Below are 17,545 nucleotides of genomic sequence, written 5' to 3'. Positions count from 1 at the left end.
CCTGGGCAAACTCATGCACAGCTTCCATCATGACTACATGCTGGTGAGTCCTAAATTTACGTGTGCAGCTCTGACTTCTACCCTGAACTCCAATCACATAATCTAACTGCCTATGGGATACATTTTTATTTATTTTTTATTGTTGTTCAAGTACAGTTGTCTCCATTTTGCCCTCACCACTCCCCTAACCCCAGCCACCCCCCCCCCACTGTTGATCCTGACCCCACCCCCCTTTGGTGTTGTCCATGTGTCCTTTATACATGGTGTTTCATCAGTACCTCATCCTCCAACTTTCTAAAATACTAAAATATTACTTACTACCACCTCTAAGATGGGTCTATATCTACTTAGTGTAAATTATGACGTCACACTCCTGATGTCTAAAACTACCGATCGAGCCACCCCCAACCCCAGATCTCCTCCCCTACCTGGTCTTGCTTTTGTATTCTCTGTCTCACTTGATTGCCCCGCCGTTCACCAAGACACTTATGCTGAAAACCTTAACTTCTACTTTTCCCATCACTAGAACACATCTCAGATATATTGCTTTTTACTTCCTAAATCTCTGTCACATTTATCTCCACCTAAGCATCCCCCCTGGCCCCTTACTTATGATGTAGATTAGTGCAATAGCTTCCTAACCAGCCCTACTGTGTTTCTCCCACTTACCTGCCATGCAACCACCAGGTAGATCCTTATAAGATGCTAATTGACCAAATTATTCCCCCACTTAAGGTCTTTGAGTGGATCTCCAATGTCAACAGTGTCAACTCTAAGTTCCTTAGCACAGCACATAGAACACTTCATGACATGACTCACCCCATGACTCCAGTATCAGTCCCCATAATGCACTGCTTTGGCCCTTACCCGGCAGGAATACCAACTACGTGGCTTTTCAAACACGACATGCCTTTGCTCTTGCTGTTTGCTTGGCCTAGCACGCCCTTTCCCATCGTTTTCCCTGGTGAACTTCCATTAACCCTTCAGCAGCCTTCTGATGTAAAGCTTTCCCTCTGCAAATCATACTTCAGACACTCTCCCCCAGACAGAGCCAGTCTCCTTTGTTTGGGTGCTTTCTATACCTTGTGCCTACTACTATTCTAGAATGTACCATGTTCTTTTAATTGCTTGTTCAGAGGTTAGTCTCCCCTATGCCCTAATGCTTTCCTTAAGGCACGGTCTGTATCTTTTTCATCTTTCTATTCCTAAAGCTGAGCACACCCATGCTATAAAAGCAAGAAGGAGAAAGTGAAGAAGATTGAACATTACCAGAAGGCACGCATTTGTATAGCTTATGTCAGCACTCTGGGGACTACATTAAAGAGTGCTGCTTAATATAGAAGCCATGTCTCTTATGCAATTAATGCAAGGGAACCCCAATTTCTTAAATAGTAACACATTCTGAAGCTGAGCAGGCAGAGTCCTGCCCATTTATTTCTTTAATTAAAATTCTTTGCCTTAAGGCCTTTGGTGAATCTTTGCAACAGCTAAATAGATCAAGATGCTCACAATATACTTTATTTCTTTCTACTCTCCTAAAGCAAGTTAATTAATTGACCAAAATAATCAGTGAATTTCTTATTGGTGTTCCCATCCAAGATGGTGAACTTGTAGGTTCCCCAACTCACTTCCTCCCACAGCCAGGCGTGAAACAATTCCCTCCGAAAGAATCCAGAAACTAGCTGAGTAATTCCTACACAACAGGCAAAGGAGAAAAAGACCTTCTCAACCTGGGCAGGAGGGGCTGAGGCACTGTTGCCACATACCCTCCCCTCCAGGACAGCCACATACAATCTGAGGGAACTCCCACCTCCCAGCCTCTCCCTGAAGAGTGAAGGGTTTGGATCCAACACCTAGTGCCCCAACTTTTCAGATTTCCATCTGAGGGATGGGTCCCCAAAGCTGTAGCTCTGAAGGCCAGCAGGGACTTGCATCCACGAGACCATAGGGCTGCAGTGAGCAAAGAAGCAGTTAATGACTTGCTTATGCTGTTGGTTCCCCCAGGCTCAGAGCAAAGGCAGCAGTCAGAAATGCCCATCTCCCAGACTTGCCCTGAGAGAGACAGACAGATCTCCATGTCTTAAAAGCTGCATCCTGAAGATCAGACTTGTGATTTAACATGACTGTGATCTTCTTCCAACACCCGGGAGGCTGGTAGACACTACATTCACCGTCTCCCTCCACCTTGCTGACGTCACTAGCATCTCCCTGGAAAAAGCTTGTCCATGTGTCTCATGCCTGACTCTTGCCATTGCCACCCAGAGGACACATCCCTGAGAGCCTGGCTCTGGTGCCCAGTGGGGCTCGAGTTCCTGGGTTCAACAGAACTGTAGTAAGCAGAGAAACAGTTCTTACCAGGCTGCCCTCCCTGGGCTCAGAGGGAGCTGACGGAAATACCCACCTCACTATGTTCCCACAAAGATGTATTTTTACAGACTTTAAAAGCTGCTGAGGGTCCAGCTTCCAATCTGCCTGCATCCAGGGGCTGACCGAGACCCTCCCCTTTGGGACCCTGGCAGGTGCTGGCACACCCTCAGCTACTGGGAGCCAACCAAGAACAAAGGATGTCGCTTAGACAACCACAAAGATTTCAGAGAAAACCAAGAGCTGTGGCAGTTATGTAAGGTTCAGAGAGAGAACACCCTGGTGATGGAGGCAGGCATAGAGAGGGAAAATGAGTGAAGGTGATCAAAAGGTACAAACTTCTAATCACAAGATAAGTCCTGGGGATAAATAACGTGCAGCATGGCGACTGTGGTTAACAATACCATAGTGTATATTTAAAAGTTGCTAAGAGGATAAATCTTAAAAGTTCTTATCACACACACCAACAAAATTGTAACTGTATGTGGTGATGCATGTTAACTAAACTTACTGTGGTGATCACTTCCCAAAACACACATGTAGCCAATCATTGTCTTGTACACATCAAATGAATACAGTGTTATATGTTAATTATATCTCAATAAAGTCAAAAAAAATGAAAAACTGCTATCACACCTGTATGAATTTTGTGTCATTTTGCCTCATGCAGTACAACGTAGCTTAAGAAGGCAGTATTAGCTTCAAGAGTGAAAAAGCCTGGATAAATTTGGCTCCTAAAATGTCCCTGATGTTTACGTGCCCGAAGTTCCATGATGACTCTAAGTATAAAGGGAAGGCTGCTGGCCTAGGGGGTGGGGCCGCTGGGACGTCTATCACCCCTGCATTCTGTTTTAAAGCAGTTTCTACTGACATGACACATTAGAAAATGTGTAAGTAAAATGTATTATTGCAGCCCAGAGTTTATTTTTAAAATAAAGCTTGTAATTTCCTCAGAATTATGTCATTCTGAACGTCTTGCTGAACTGTGTGGCAACTGAACGAATCCATCATTAATTGGCCACAGAATCGGGCAATTATGTGGCTAAACTACTCATCCTGATCATGTTCATATCCCCTCCCGATCATCACTGCCAACCCGTGGGCATGGTGATTGAAGTGCATCATTAAGTGAGATGGCTGGCCTGAAATTAAATTGTAAAGCTCCAGCGCGAAATAAAAAAATACGGCATCTGGGTGGGAAAGAAGAAAATATTTCTTCAGCAACTATGTTCTTTATTACATCCCAGGATCTCCCATCGCTAAATTATTCTTTAGCTGGTTCCTTCTCAGCCTCAGTTTTTTCATCTATAAAATAGGAGTGAATGTAAATTCATAGCATCTTCAATAAACTTCATGGTTAGGTTATAAAAAGTTTATAAACTATAAACTAATATATATATATATATATATATATATATATATATATATACACATACATATATGTGTATGTAAGTGTAAAACTCTGTGCCAGAAGATTAAAAGAGGTTCTCTCAAGATACAAGGATCAATAGGTAGGATTTACACATAAAATTAAAAAATACCTAGTTAAATTTGAATTTTAGGTAGACAATAAATAATATTTTAGGATATCTCAGGCAATATTTGGAACATATTTATACAAAAAAAAAACAGTTTTTTAAAAATATTTTATTTATTTGTTTTTAGAGAGAGGGGAAGGGAAGGAGAAAGAGTGGGAGAGAAACATCAATGTGTGGTTGCCTCTCATGTGTCCCCTACTGGGGACCTGGCCTGCAACCCAGGCATGTGCCCTGACTGGGAATCGAACTGGCGGCCCTTTGCTTCACAGGCCCATGCTACCAGCCAGGGCAAAAAATTCAGTTTTAAACTTGAAAAATACAGGGTATGGTGAAAGTAGACTTGCAGATATGAGTATGTGAAACAGAGTTTATTTTCATATTATTATTAATTCATTATTATATTATTTTCCACATGAACTGTAAACCTTCTTTTGCTCCACCCTGTATTTTTCCTAATTCTGTATTTGAACATATTTTAATGGTTATGCTATTATAGTTGTCTCAGATTTCCCCACTTTGCCCCCCTCTACCCAGTAACCCCATTCCCTCTGCCAATCCCTTGCCTTAGTTCATGTCCATGGGTCATGCATATAAAGTTCTTAGCTATTCCATTTCCTATATCATTCTTAACATCCCCGTCTATTCTGTACCTACCAATTTATGCTTCTTAATCCCTGCATCTTTTACTCTATTCTCCCCTTTCTGTTCCCCAATGATAACCCTCCAAATGATCTCCATATATATGATTCTTTTTCTGTTCTGCTTGATTACTTAGTTTGTTTTTTAGATTTAATTGTTGATAGTTGTGAATTTATTGACATTTTCATGTTCATAGTTTTGATCTTCTTTTTCTTAAAGAAGTCCCTTTAACAGATCATATAATAATGGCTTGGTGATGGTAAACTCCTTTAGCTCCACCTTGTCTGGGAATTACTTTATCTGGCCTTTGATTCTTCACCTGTTCCACTGTTGATTCCCTGTAAATTTTTCTTTATTTCATTTAGTGTAAACTTCATTCTGCGTGGGTGTTTTTTACGCTGTTGAAGTACCCAGTGGGTTTCTTGAGCATACTAATAACCAGTGTTTTGAACCCTACATTTGATAGACTGCTTATCTCCATTTCATTTAGTTCTTTTCCTGGAATTTTGTTCTGTTCTTCATTTGGGCCATATTTCTTTGTCTCCTCATTTTGGCAGTCTCCCTGGGTTTGTTTCTATGTATTAGGCAGAGCTGCTGTGACTCCCTGTCTTAGTAGCACGTCCTGATGCAGAAAAGTGCACCATAAGTTGGATGGGATGGAGCCTTAGGTAAACCTGTGCGAGGCAACCTGAGTGAACCAGGTTGATGGAGTCTCACATGTGGTGTTGCCACTCTGTGGCTCTGTGTGGGGGAGGGCTCAGAAAAGGGGCAATGGCTACTGCCCAGCCTTTGCAGTTTCATCCGAGAGGAGAGGAAGCTGTCTCCCAGCACACACCCTGATGCCAGACACCTCAGTTTCTCACCATAGGCCACTGGTGCCTTCAAACTGCTACCCCAGTGCTGGAGCCCAGGGGGAGTGAGTCTCCATAAGTCCTAAGTCTGTCGTGGACTTTTTAAGAGAAGACACCTTAGAATCCCACAGTTTCTTCCACTGTCCCAACCTCCACTGGTTTTTACAACCAGAAGTTATGAGGATTTATCTTATTGGAACTGGAGCCCTGGCCTGGGATCCCTCCCGAGATATCCCTCCTCTTATTTATCCACCACACGTGGGTGTGAGACCCCCCATTCTGTGTCTCCACGTCTCCACCCCTCCTACCATCTGAATGAATATGACTTCTTTAATTCCTTGTTTGTCGGACTTCCATGCAGCTTGATTTTCTGACGATTTTGGGAGATAGTTGTTTTATAGTTTAGTTGTGTGAGTTTTTAGTTGTGTATAGTTTAGTTTTTCTGTGGTTGTGTGAGGAGGCACGTTGTGTTTACTTACTCCTCCATCTTGACCTGAAGCTAATTCTGTATTTTTATTTGCTGAATCCGGGTAACTCAGTAATAGACTTATCTGTGTTTTTTTAAAGTTTCTGTAATATATAGCACTGGCAATGAGAAGAAATAAAAGTTGGGATTTAAAAAAACTGCTTCGTAAGCAAGAAGCATACCAGTGATAAAGTGACGGGCTTATCCTCCTTTAATGAGAGCATTTCCTTACTCAACCAGTGGTCAGTGGACCAGACGCAGCAGCCTCACCTGGAAGCATGTTAGAGATGCAGATACCACACCCCACCCAGACCTACTAAATCTGAATCTGCATCTTAACAAGATTCCCAGGACACTTCAGTGAGAAGCTCTGCTCTAGAGACCTCAACTATTCAGCTATTTTGCACTAGAGACCTTCAGCTATTTTGAAAGCGAACTTTCAAAATAGCTGCATCTTTTCACAGAGATAAAAAAAACAACCCTCAACAAGAGTGGAAGGAGAATCTGAGACTGAGTTGAGCAACCTGACCTGAAGCCAGGAATGTCAGTGGGAGAGAGGAGAGGCCTCCCACAGACAGGAGCTACAGGTCCTCCGTCTTGTCCTTCCACCCCCGGCTGCCAGGTGCGCAGGCTGCATGGTCACTAGATGACAGTGGGAGGCACCAGTCAGACAAGTGACCATGAACGTGGTGCCCCTGGAGTTGTGCAGCTGAGTGGCCCTGTCCCAGCACTCAGGGAGGCATGGAAACTCATGGGGGAGATGAAAAAGTAAGGGATGGTTTTTTGATGTTGTTTTAGGAGGTATGTGGTTTTTTATTGATTTGTAATTTATTTTATTTTAGCAGGAGGGCTGATGGGCATTTCTTAGGCATTGTTCTTTTTTTTTACTTGAATCTGACAATGCTAGTGAACAATCAGTAAGCAGGTGAGATCTACTCTAGATAAAATTATTAAAATCCTTTTAATGAATTCTAAATGTTAATATTTAATAAACATAAACAAATTCAGTCAACTACCAAATGCCTTCAAATTATCTCACAATTAGTCACGGATTCTTCTTTGTATCAACAACTCCAGACACACTTTGGAAACACAGAGGTCACATAAAAAAGAAGCATGATGTCAAAGCTCCATCTTCTGAAGCACCCACGCTCATTTCAGTTGATGAGCCAAAAACACAGGACAAACACATGTGGTGACTGTCATGTGGAGCACATGTGGTCATGTGGAGACCATATCACCGGAGCACATCCACTTCAAAGGTCACTTCAACCCCATCCCTTCTTTCCCCCCATTGTGCTGTGTAGGCAGCAACGCCTGGACCACTAGCCAAGTGTGCGTCATGGGCTTTGCCGCTGCTGTTACTACTCACTTATTTCTTACCTGTTTCTCTCACTAGAATATAAATTCCATGAGAGCAGGAATGTCACCCGACTCATTCACAAGCACACTCCCAGGACCTATACAATGCCCAGCACCCAGGCGGCACATGGTACACATTTGTGGAGGGAACAAATAGACCGTCTTGCAGCTACTAATAAATAGTATTCTCTTTGGTCACTGTATATTAACTTTATATTTTTTCTTCTGTCACAGACTTGGATTTTAGTTAAATATCCTGAATAAATTTTCGCTTCCACTTCCACTAGATAATGCCTGATTTCTCCTTGTAACTTGGAGAAGAAACTTTTATAATAACTCTGACACCATTTCAGACTCTAAGTAAATTGCTTCTTCCTATAACACATCTGCTTCTCACTTTCATTAGCTGCAGTAACATTCTAATCACTCCGTGCTGCTGTCTCAGAGAACGGAAGAGGGCGAGTTCCAGAAAACAGTTGTTCTTCGCTTCCTTACAGAAAAGCAGAGATCCAAGGTGCTGTAAAATAAATTCTTAGTGGCACAGACACACAAACTCTAGCCTTCCTAAACGTTCTGCAAAGAGGCAAGGATATTTCTGGGAATATGTGAGAAGGACAGCCAGTGCAATCTCATAGCACCTCCCAGCCTGATTTCATAGATAGCACTTTGAAAAAATTGAAAATGGGACAGACTGTGAGAAGGTGGAAAGGTTTCTGGAGATGCGGGGTAAGTGACAGGAAATACATCAATCAACACATTTCATACTCAGGTAGGGTTCAAAACAATTGGTGCTTGCACTCAGTTTCCCAATGAATTTTGAGCATTCAATTAACCTCTTTCTGCCACATTCTCATCACATATAAATTTGGGACAGCAATCTATCCAGCAGAGATTGCACAGAGATTTGGAAATAAATGAGAGTAGACAGCAATATGTGTGATACCTAATGGTATTCTATTAACTATCATGAAATCACAAGGCCACAAGGACTTAAAAGGTCAATCTGGTCCTTTCACTCAGGACCACAATTAAACCATTCTAGAAGGATTAGATTCTAATCCTTAAAAAAAATGTCTGTATAAAGGAATTCCCAGAAAACACTGCTCTGTGGATTTATGCTGCCACAGTCCTGCAGTCTTAGCACACTGTGCTGTGGTCCTTCAGTGACCACAATGCGGTGGCATCCTGGGTGAGGGCATGGATATTAAAGTCCCCTTGGACACTACTCTGCACTGGCTATATGACTCGGAGTAAATTACAGCCTTAGTGTCCTCAAGCCTCAGTTTCTTCTTTGATAGTTGTGCCACTGACCCCATAAGGTTGGTACCAGGTAGAAAACAAGTATGGCACTTTCACAGTGCCTGGGTCATGATGTGTGCTCCAACCCTCCAGTAACATTACTTTCTAGCTGAATAAATGGGGTCACTATAATTTGTACTTATAACATAATTTGTACTTATAACATAATTTTTGAAATATTAATCATTTCATTTTTAATATAGTACTCAAAACTGTAGAAAGACAGTAACTGTAAGGAGCAGCCTGGGAAGATTTCTTCATGATTTCTCCTGGGACCATGAGGGAAGACTGTGTGATGTGCCTTGGGAAGGCATTGGCTCTCTCAGCAGCAACAGATATTCCCATATATCACAAGTGCTTAAAGAAACAGAGCCAGGGGAGTACAAGGGACCACAGAGAATTCGGGCAATGGGTCATAACCGGGATGTCTGGAGAGTAGTGACTCTTCCCCAATTGTAGGTACCAATGTAAACCTCCTGAGACCCCGGTGCTTAGCAGGGAGTGGAAAGTAACCCCCGCAGTGCCCCTTAACACCTGAGTATATATAGACTGAAGTTTATACCGAGTACGGGGACTTTATAATTTCCCAAGCACTTTCATGCTCCTAACCTCCTTTGGCCCTGGCAAAAAGCCACTGTGAGAGAAAATTATCCCTATTCTAATGCAGTGAATGCAAAGGCTCGGAGAGCTTAAGTGTCTAGCCTGGGGTCTCTGTATTCCAATTTTGCATACTTCCCACTATGCCATATGACTCACTGCACCCAAAATCTTTTAACCTAACCTTGAAATCCATCTAGCATTTTCATGTGAGGATGTGTTCTGATGTGAAATGGAAGCCATTTTAATAAGCGGGCCTGTAGGGTGCAGCATGCAGCATGTTTAGAGTCATGTTGCAAAAATAAGAACTCAAAGCTGTGCATAGAAAAAACCTCAGCTTTACAAGCATTACAGCAAAATGGTAAAGGCTATTGGATTTAGGTGGCAGGTGGTAGGCAGATTATTTTTCTATATTCAAAATTTCTTTAATGACATACATATTATGTTCAAAATTGGAAATATGAGTAATAACTTTTTCAGGTAGCTTGAAAGTCAAATAGTTCACAGCAAGGCAGCTTCTTGTAGGAGCAGAGAAGGGCCTCCCCTTACTTCCCAAGGAAAAAAATATTGATAATTTATCTCCTCTTTTTCTCTTCAACCAGTCATAGATGATCTAGCTAGTAAGTCAAATTATTCACAATGGCATCAATTTTCCATAGGTGATATGCCAAGGCAATTGCAGGAATCACTTCTAAATTTTTACAGAAGTCCAGATTTTGCCCTGAAGGAACCAATTCATATTCAGGGTAGCAAATTAGAAGAAATAATAAATAGAATTCTACAATGAACACTGAGTCTTTTGTAGCTACTTATACTAGTCTCTGAAAGAATACCTGTCCGGAACTGCTGAGTACGACTTTGGGGACCAAGGAGGGAGAAGGAAGTAGCTCTTTCAGATCACCTATTGTCACAGAGGAAAGGAGGACATCAGCAGGGGCCCCTCTGTGGCACGTCAGCCTTCTGCCTCACCTGTCAGCACCCTGGAACCATTCTTACGTGAAAACCAACATCTTTCTGGCTGCGGCTCCACCTCACGGGATCTGTCAAGAAAGTACCTAACATCTTCTCCAATCGTGCTCACTCACCTTCACACAGCCCGGTGCTCTCCAAGTAAAACTGGGCTCTACACTGGGGCAGACATTCGCCAGAGGTGATGTTTGCACCAGACAGCTGCTTGACTTGCAGGCTCTCCTCTGGCTTCTTACACAGGGTACACTGAGAGCGCTCTGGACCCACACAAGCCGAGCAAGAGGAATGACACGCTGCCAATAGGAATAAAATGCAGAAAACATTCCGAGGATCACACATACATTGCAACCAGTGGAAGTCTGTTATTAAATCAAAACCACCTAGAGAAGTTCACCAGACACATCCTTTCAGAATATTGTTTTTCTGGCAGGCTCTACAAAGCACAGGGTGATGATAATAATAATAATAATATCTGTGAGGGGCAAAATGAGGGTGAGGTTAGCTAGTCACATCTCTCAGGTTTGATAAGAACTGGCTAACTTGGTCATTAAAAACAAACAAATGAACAAACAAAACTCCTGCAAATTGGACAATACTATCTTGGTTCTCCAGAGAAACACATTCACTGAACTGTGATGTAACATTATGTCCTCGGTTTTTACTGAAGATCTTAAGAACTGTTCATATAAAGGCCATTAGTGCATTTTTTGCAAAGATGCTCATTGTGCTATTGTCCTTTATGTTACCCATCACCCACGACATAGGGGTCCAGGCAACAAATTCCTTTTATAATCTATGTGAGGAAAGGCTGCTTTTACAAGGAAGGCGCCTCTTTTGAGCAGCCATGAGAATTTCACAATCCATCACAGTTTTTTATTTTACTTGGCCACTGGTGAAAGTCAAAGCCAAATAGAGTACTTGAGTTATCTCAGGCCCACATTTTGACACAATGAACTTTCCTATTCTTTGAAAGACTCACTAAATTTTCCTTTTCGTAATATTTATTGCAGCTGCCTGTTTTAAAAACATTCTTCCTGTAAGTACTCTTAAGCGCTTTCCTGAGGTGCTCCATGCATAAATAAATATAAGTTAATTTCACTTGAAGTGTTTGCTCCCAAAGTTCTAGTTTCAAAAGGCTGCAGTGATACCACCCTCCCAAAGAGCCCAAAGCCTGCCTGGCAAACAGCTATTAAGATTTTCCATTTTACTCAGCCCAGAGGCATTGCTAGTGATTCTCAGTGTACTCAGCAGTATCATTAACAAAAAGAGGTTCTTCAGGGAAATACAACATGAAGACTAAGAAAGAGATTAGCAATGCTACAAGAATGGTAAGAGAGGAAATAAGAGTGGTTCTAATGTAGGGTAACGGAAACGACATTCCTCTGAAGGATGGCCAGAAAAATCATCAACTATGGGTGTCTTCACAAATATTCAAACATGATTTTTTAGATTACCTCTTGGTAATGAAACAAAGCAGCACAGGGTGTATGTCTAGCCCTACAAAATATACTAGAGGAAAAGTTGAACTGTAAAGTAACGTAAATCTATGTCCGTATGATGGGAAATTCTTTTACGAATAAGGTCGACACCAGCAATACCTTTGCAGACCCCGCGGTCAGGGAAGAAGCCTTCTCCACAGTTGGGCAGACAGTGGCCTTGACGCAGGGCACGGGGGTGGGTGCAGGCTGTGCAGTGAGAAGCTGTGGGTCCAGAGCAGCTGGCACATGAGTTATGACAAACTGAGGAAGAGAGTGAGAGATGAACACACAGGGACTGAGGTCAGTGGAGAGCCCACTTCTTGGCTTGGCACCTTAAGTGCTAAGAAACCCTCTCCTCCATCACTCTCAATCCTGCTTCAGCTCTCACAGCAAATGAAAAGAAAAGATGCGTTAGGAGGCGGTTCTATCGCCACAGCTGCCACGTTGCCCAATTACCCATCTTGTATCCCACATTCTATCTCTGATTTACTAGCTATCCTTTAGTGTTTGTATTGTGTTTTATACACATTACCACTTTTAATCTTCACAGTAACATTATGAAGTCGGCAGTATTCACCTCACTTTACAGATGAAGAAATTGAAGTCTTGGGATGTTAAAAAATTTACCTAAGATCACAGAACCAATTAGTAGCAGGTCTGAATTTAGCCTTAGGTCTGTTTGGACCCAGAATTCTCCACCTGTACAGGGATGAGTGGAAAGTGCTGAGTGTCGCGAACAGTGGAATTTAAACTGTTTGGCCATTAATTTATCTATGCTCTTCACCAAGTCCGGGTATCTCCAGGCCACATTTCGTAGGAATCTGCACAGTGAGGGGTTGGACTAAATGCTCATTTAAGGTACTTTCAGCTTGGATATTCTGATACTCTAAGTAAAGTTGACATTTAGGAATCTCACCGCTACCCGTGACAATGCCAGACACACATACACCCTCCTTTGGTGCTGGGTGGTAACGGTGGGCATCTCTGACTCTAAGAGACAGATGGTACCATGGTCTGTCTTAAAGGACAGAAGTGAGATACTGAGAGAAGGTTCCAGAGGACAATGGTCAAAAGCTGGGAGAGAGGGATATAGAAACAAAATAAGACCCGTGGGGGCAGAATGCTGAAGAAAAGGGATGAATAATGGGTGAGTAAAGAGGTTGGAAGACAAGGAGAGGTTGACAGGAAGAGACTGATGGACAGGTGCTAGGTGAGAGTGAGAGTGTGTGTGCATGCCTCGGACAGGAGGTGCGGCCAAGGCGGTGAGAAGTGCCCAGAGTTGTTCACAAGGGAAGACACAAGCCAAGCACGCATAAACTGAAATTCATAATATTTCAAAGGGAATATTTCATTGTTTAGGTTGTATAACTCTGAAAGAAACAACACATACATAGCATGTAAAACCAATTTTCAATACAGACTTCAGTTTTACATGCCACAAAACGTAGTTTACTTTTTCTTTCTTTTTTAAAAATATTTTTATTTATTTATCTTTAGAGGGAGGGAAGGAGAGAGGGCAAGAAATATCAATGCACGGTTGCCTCTCATATGTCCCCTGCTGGGAACTGGCCTGCAACCCAGGCACGTGCCCTGACTGGGAATCAAACCGTGATCCTCTGGTTCACAGGCCTGCGCTCAATCCACTGAGCTACACCAGCCAGGGCTACTTTTCCTTGTATTTTTGTGATGTGGTGTAGGGGTGGACAAACTGAGTTGTGAGTATGTGAAACAGAGTTTATTCTTATATTATTATTTAGTTATTTATTTACTAGTGTATTATTCACTATTATTATTATTAACCTACTTTTGCCCACCCCTGTATGTGTTTATGAGTACCATCTAAGGAATGATCCTGTCGTATCTATAACCTAAGTCAGTGATGGTTTACAAGTACACAAGAACTCTGTGAAGGTCTTAAAGATGCTCTTGGCATTTCAAAAGGACCAAACGATCTCTAATGATGATTGATATGCATAAGCCCTTTCTTTTATCACTCTAGTCTCCTAGGATCCATCCATGTCTCCCACTCTCATACCAAATAACACATAGGTTCTCTAACGAAAAAGCTGTTTCTTTTAATTTGACAATTTTCCACCATACACACAAATTCCCAAGTGAGCAGCATGCAGATATCCATATAGTGGATGACGATGATGGTTATGGCCCAAGTCTTACCTTTGCATCTGCCAGGGGCATCAGTGTAGTACCCACCAGGGCATGCAGAAATGCACTCGCCACCATGCAACACTGCCCTCTCAGCACAGGAAAGACATCTGGGACTATTGGGGCCACAACTTTTACAGGATGCGTCACAAGCTAAGGAAGAGGAAAATCCATCGGGGAAAGTCAATAGTGAGCCAAGGGAGCAGAGAAGTCTATTTTTTACAACGTCCACAGTTGGTATCGACATAGTAATCTCATCCTCTGGCTGCTCAGATGAGCTCTGTTTCCTTGATTCCAATATTTGAAAGGACTCTGCACTTTCTGTTTTCACAGTTGAAGAAACAAAGAATTATTTATTGCACTAAGCATTACAAATGCTCTGAGGCACCCCCTACCCTCAACCCAGCGTATCCAATTTAATATAGGATTTAAAGATAAATGGCCTTGCAGGTAGAGTTGTCAGATTTAGCAAATAAAAATACTGGATTTCCAGTTAAATTTGAATTTCAGATAAATAATGCATAATCAATTAATTTTGTTCTAAACATTTCATCCTTTATCTGGCAGCCCTAGTTGGAATGAGAATTCAGAAACTCAGAATTCTACTATGCAAGTTCATGCTACAAAAATGTTAACTTGTTGAACGTCCCCAATCTTCCAGTACCTACTTACTCTCTTTTTCATTTATTTAGCCCCCCAAATATTTCTTATGTTCTGTGTTATGCACTGTTTCAGGTGGTAGAGACACAAAGATCAAATCACCCTGGTCTTTGCTTTAAGAGCCTTATGAGTCTGATAGAGGAAGCCAGATATATGCAATAGGAGAAATACTACAAGGAAAATTCCAAACAAATGTGTGTGATACAGAAGAGATGAAAGGTCAAGAAAGAATTCCTTTAAGAGTAACCCTTAAATGCTGTCTTGGGAAGTGTGAGTCAGAACATGCTTAGCTAATGGGAATAGACTCCTGACCTAAGTGGCGAGGTAAGGAACGGTCTAGGGCCCGGCAAACATTTGGGCCCTCCAGGGACAAGGCAGCTCCACTCAGCTGGAATGGTGGATGGGAACAGATCATATAAACCTGTACGCTAGGCTCCACCGTCTAGATCCTCATTGGGTGAAAGGAAGGCAGTGGGAGCCCCTGCCAAGTTTTAATCACAAAAGAAACATCACCATGTTGGATATAAGAAAGATTCCTTTGGCTTCCATTTGGAGGGAAGTGTGGAGAGGCAAAGAAGGAGAGTTGGCGGTCTAGCTGGAAGACTCTGGCAAAGCTCACAGGACAAGATGGTCAGGGGCTGAATTGGGCTTGTGGAGGAGACGATAGATGTGAGACCTGTGTAGGAGTAAGTGTCTTGGATGGATTCCAGGGGTCTGCCTTAGGGGACGAGTGACACCACTCAGAAAAGCAAGAAGGAGAGTAGGTGTGGGGGATTCTCCTGGGCTCTGTTTGGGGTAGGTGCAGTCCAGTAAACTGACCGAGTTACTGCTCTGGAGTTCAGGGGAGAGGCCTGGGGGTCATCACATACAGGTGGTTGTTGCAATCAAAAATAGTTTCTTTATTCAGGAAAAGCATGAAAAATAAGACAGAAGAGGTCAGGGATCTGAGAGCACCAACATTTAATGGAAAAAAGAAACAACTAGCAAAACTGACCAAGAAATAAACCAAAGGTAGAAAACAAAACTGGAGTGTGATGGGGGAGAAGCCAAGGGAGGACAGAGTTTCAAGAAGGGAGTCATTACTCCCTTTGTGCAGAAAGGGACAGCTACAGTCTGACATGGCTCACTGCACCTAGAAATTGAGATGTCGGCAGGCTGTGCCACAGCCGTTTGAGGGGGGTCGGTAGAATGGAAGTAAAGGTCACAATTATTGACTGCTCCTTAAAAGGCTCCTGGCAGTGAACAGATGGGGACAGAAAGAGAAATGATTAAAAGAGTAAGAGAATATTTTGTTTCTCCAACACTGTAAAAGCTCAAGGCAAGAGGAGTTTAAATAATTATGCAAAGAATACTTAGGAGGAAAGGGAGATGTACATTCAAAAGTACAGAAGGAGAGACTAGCCTTGGACAGACCAGAGGAAGGCCTCCTATTCTGAGTGGAAGAAGGGATGTGGGGTGAATGCTGCTGTAGGTAAGTCTGTGCAGGTAAGTCTACTCAGTGCTCACTGGCTAACTGCTTTAAAACCAAACCAAACAAACCTTCTCACTACCAGAAAGTCAATGCTGAGATCTATTCCGTCTATTCCCTTAATCTACCTACACCACACTACCTTCTGAAAAACATTTCAAGAACTTGGGAAAAACAATGCAGGTAATAGGGCCACATGTTCCATCCTGCATCCTGGAGGATTCACATCTCTCCAGAAGCAAACACATATGGCAAGATGTTGTTCAGTAAATGGTCAGTGGCAATGACCTTTATATCGGAGAAAAAGAAAATCACCCCCTCAACTCATAACTGGAACAAAGAAGCAAATACAAATCTGAAAAGCACCTTTCCTCGCACCTTCCATAAAAACTTCCAAAGTGTACCATTCTAGAACTGACATCTCAACAGAACTGAAAAATCTTTAAGCTAAGAGGGTATCCCCAGAAATGAAGAAGAAATTTCTTAAAATTTAGAATTGACCAACAATAAAAATATTAAAAGTCCAACATTTTAAGACATACCTAATGCAATACTCAGAGTTTAAGTTGTAAATGCAAATAAAATTATTAGGAAGATATCATTTTTTCTTAAACTAGTCTATAATTTCAATGCAGTAGCAATAAAAATTCCAGTTGTATTTCATTAGGAACTGAATAAACATTCTAAAGTCTATGAATAATTAAGGCAACTTTAAAATAAAGAGGAAAGAAAGGGAAAATATTTACTCAGATATTAAGACATCCTGCAAAGCTATAGAAATTATTGAAAACATAAAACAAAACAATGTGATAAGGAAAAAGAACAGAAATTTAGATTACTGGAATACCTCAGAAACAGACCTGTGTGCACACAGAAATTTAATAGAGTGATACAATAAAGATCAACAAAGAAGGTCAGATTGGATTACTAGATGACTTGGGAAAACTGTGTCATGAAATGAAGAAAAATAAAACTGGATCCACACTTTAAACTATATCCGTAAGTGGGCTCCAGGTGATTCAACAACCTAAGTTAAGATAAAATGGTCTCATTAATAGAAGAAAATGTAGAATAATTTCTTTGTGAACTTGAGCAGAAAAACATAATTCAAGTTCAAAATGAGCAGAACTTCTTCTTTTTTTTTTTTTATTTAACTTTTGTTCAAGTACAGTTTTCTTTCTTGTATTCCCAGCCCTGCCCCCCCAGTGCTCCCCACCCCCTCCCATCTCCGCCCCCCGTCTTAGTTATTGTCCATGTGTCCTTCATACTTATTCATGTGAGTCCATCCCCTTTTACTCTGTGCTTCTCTCCCCTCTACCCTCTGGACCCTGTCAGCACGTTCTGTATTTCAGTGTCTTTGGTTACATTTTGCTTGCTTGTTTGTTTTGTTGTTTACATTCCTGTTAAAGGTGATATCATATGGTATTTGTCTTTCACTGCCTGGCTTATTTCGCTCAGCATAATGCTTTCCAGCTCCATCCATGATGTTGCAAAGGGTAGGAGCTCCTTCTTCCTTTCTGCAGCATAGAATTCCATTGTGTAAATGTACCATAGTTTTTTGATCCAGTCATCGACCGATGGGCATTTAGGTTGCTTCCAACTCTTGGCTATTGTAAATTGTGCTGCTATGAACATCGGGGTGCATAGGTTCTTTTGGATTGGTGTTTCAGGGTTCTTAGGATATACTCCTA

At 41.9% G+C, this 17,545-nt stretch overlaps 1 protein-coding gene across 2 annotated transcripts in view; it reads right to left on the bottom strand.

The window, feature by feature from the left end:
- The window catches only part of FRAS1 (Fraser extracellular matrix complex subunit 1), a 425,396-nt gene that overhangs the window by 189,078 nt on the left and 218,773 nt on the right, over positions 1 to 17,545 (bottom strand). For both annotated transcript variants that reach the window (XM_037051016.1, XM_037051015.1), the window contains exons 16-18: positions 13,739 to 13,879; positions 11,684 to 11,824; positions 10,202 to 10,378 (exon numbers count right to left, since the gene is read on the bottom strand). In XM_037051016.1, the coding sequence (XP_036906911.1) occupies positions 10,202 to 10,378; positions 11,684 to 11,824; positions 13,739 to 13,879 (459 nt within the window). The remainder of the gene's footprint in view (positions 1 to 10,201; positions 10,379 to 11,683; positions 11,825 to 13,738; positions 13,880 to 17,545) is intronic.

Source organism: Sturnira hondurensis, unplaced genomic scaffold (assembly GCF_014824575.4).
Source record: "Sturnira hondurensis isolate 20B ecotype Veracruz unplaced genomic scaffold, ASM1482457v3 Scaffold0007036, whole genome shotgun sequence".
Lineage (NCBI taxonomy): Eukaryota > Metazoa > Chordata > Mammalia > Chiroptera > Phyllostomidae > Sturnira > Sturnira hondurensis.
The sequence above is the reverse complement of the archived record's forward strand: the minus strand, read 5'-3'. Positions and strand labels throughout refer to the sequence as shown.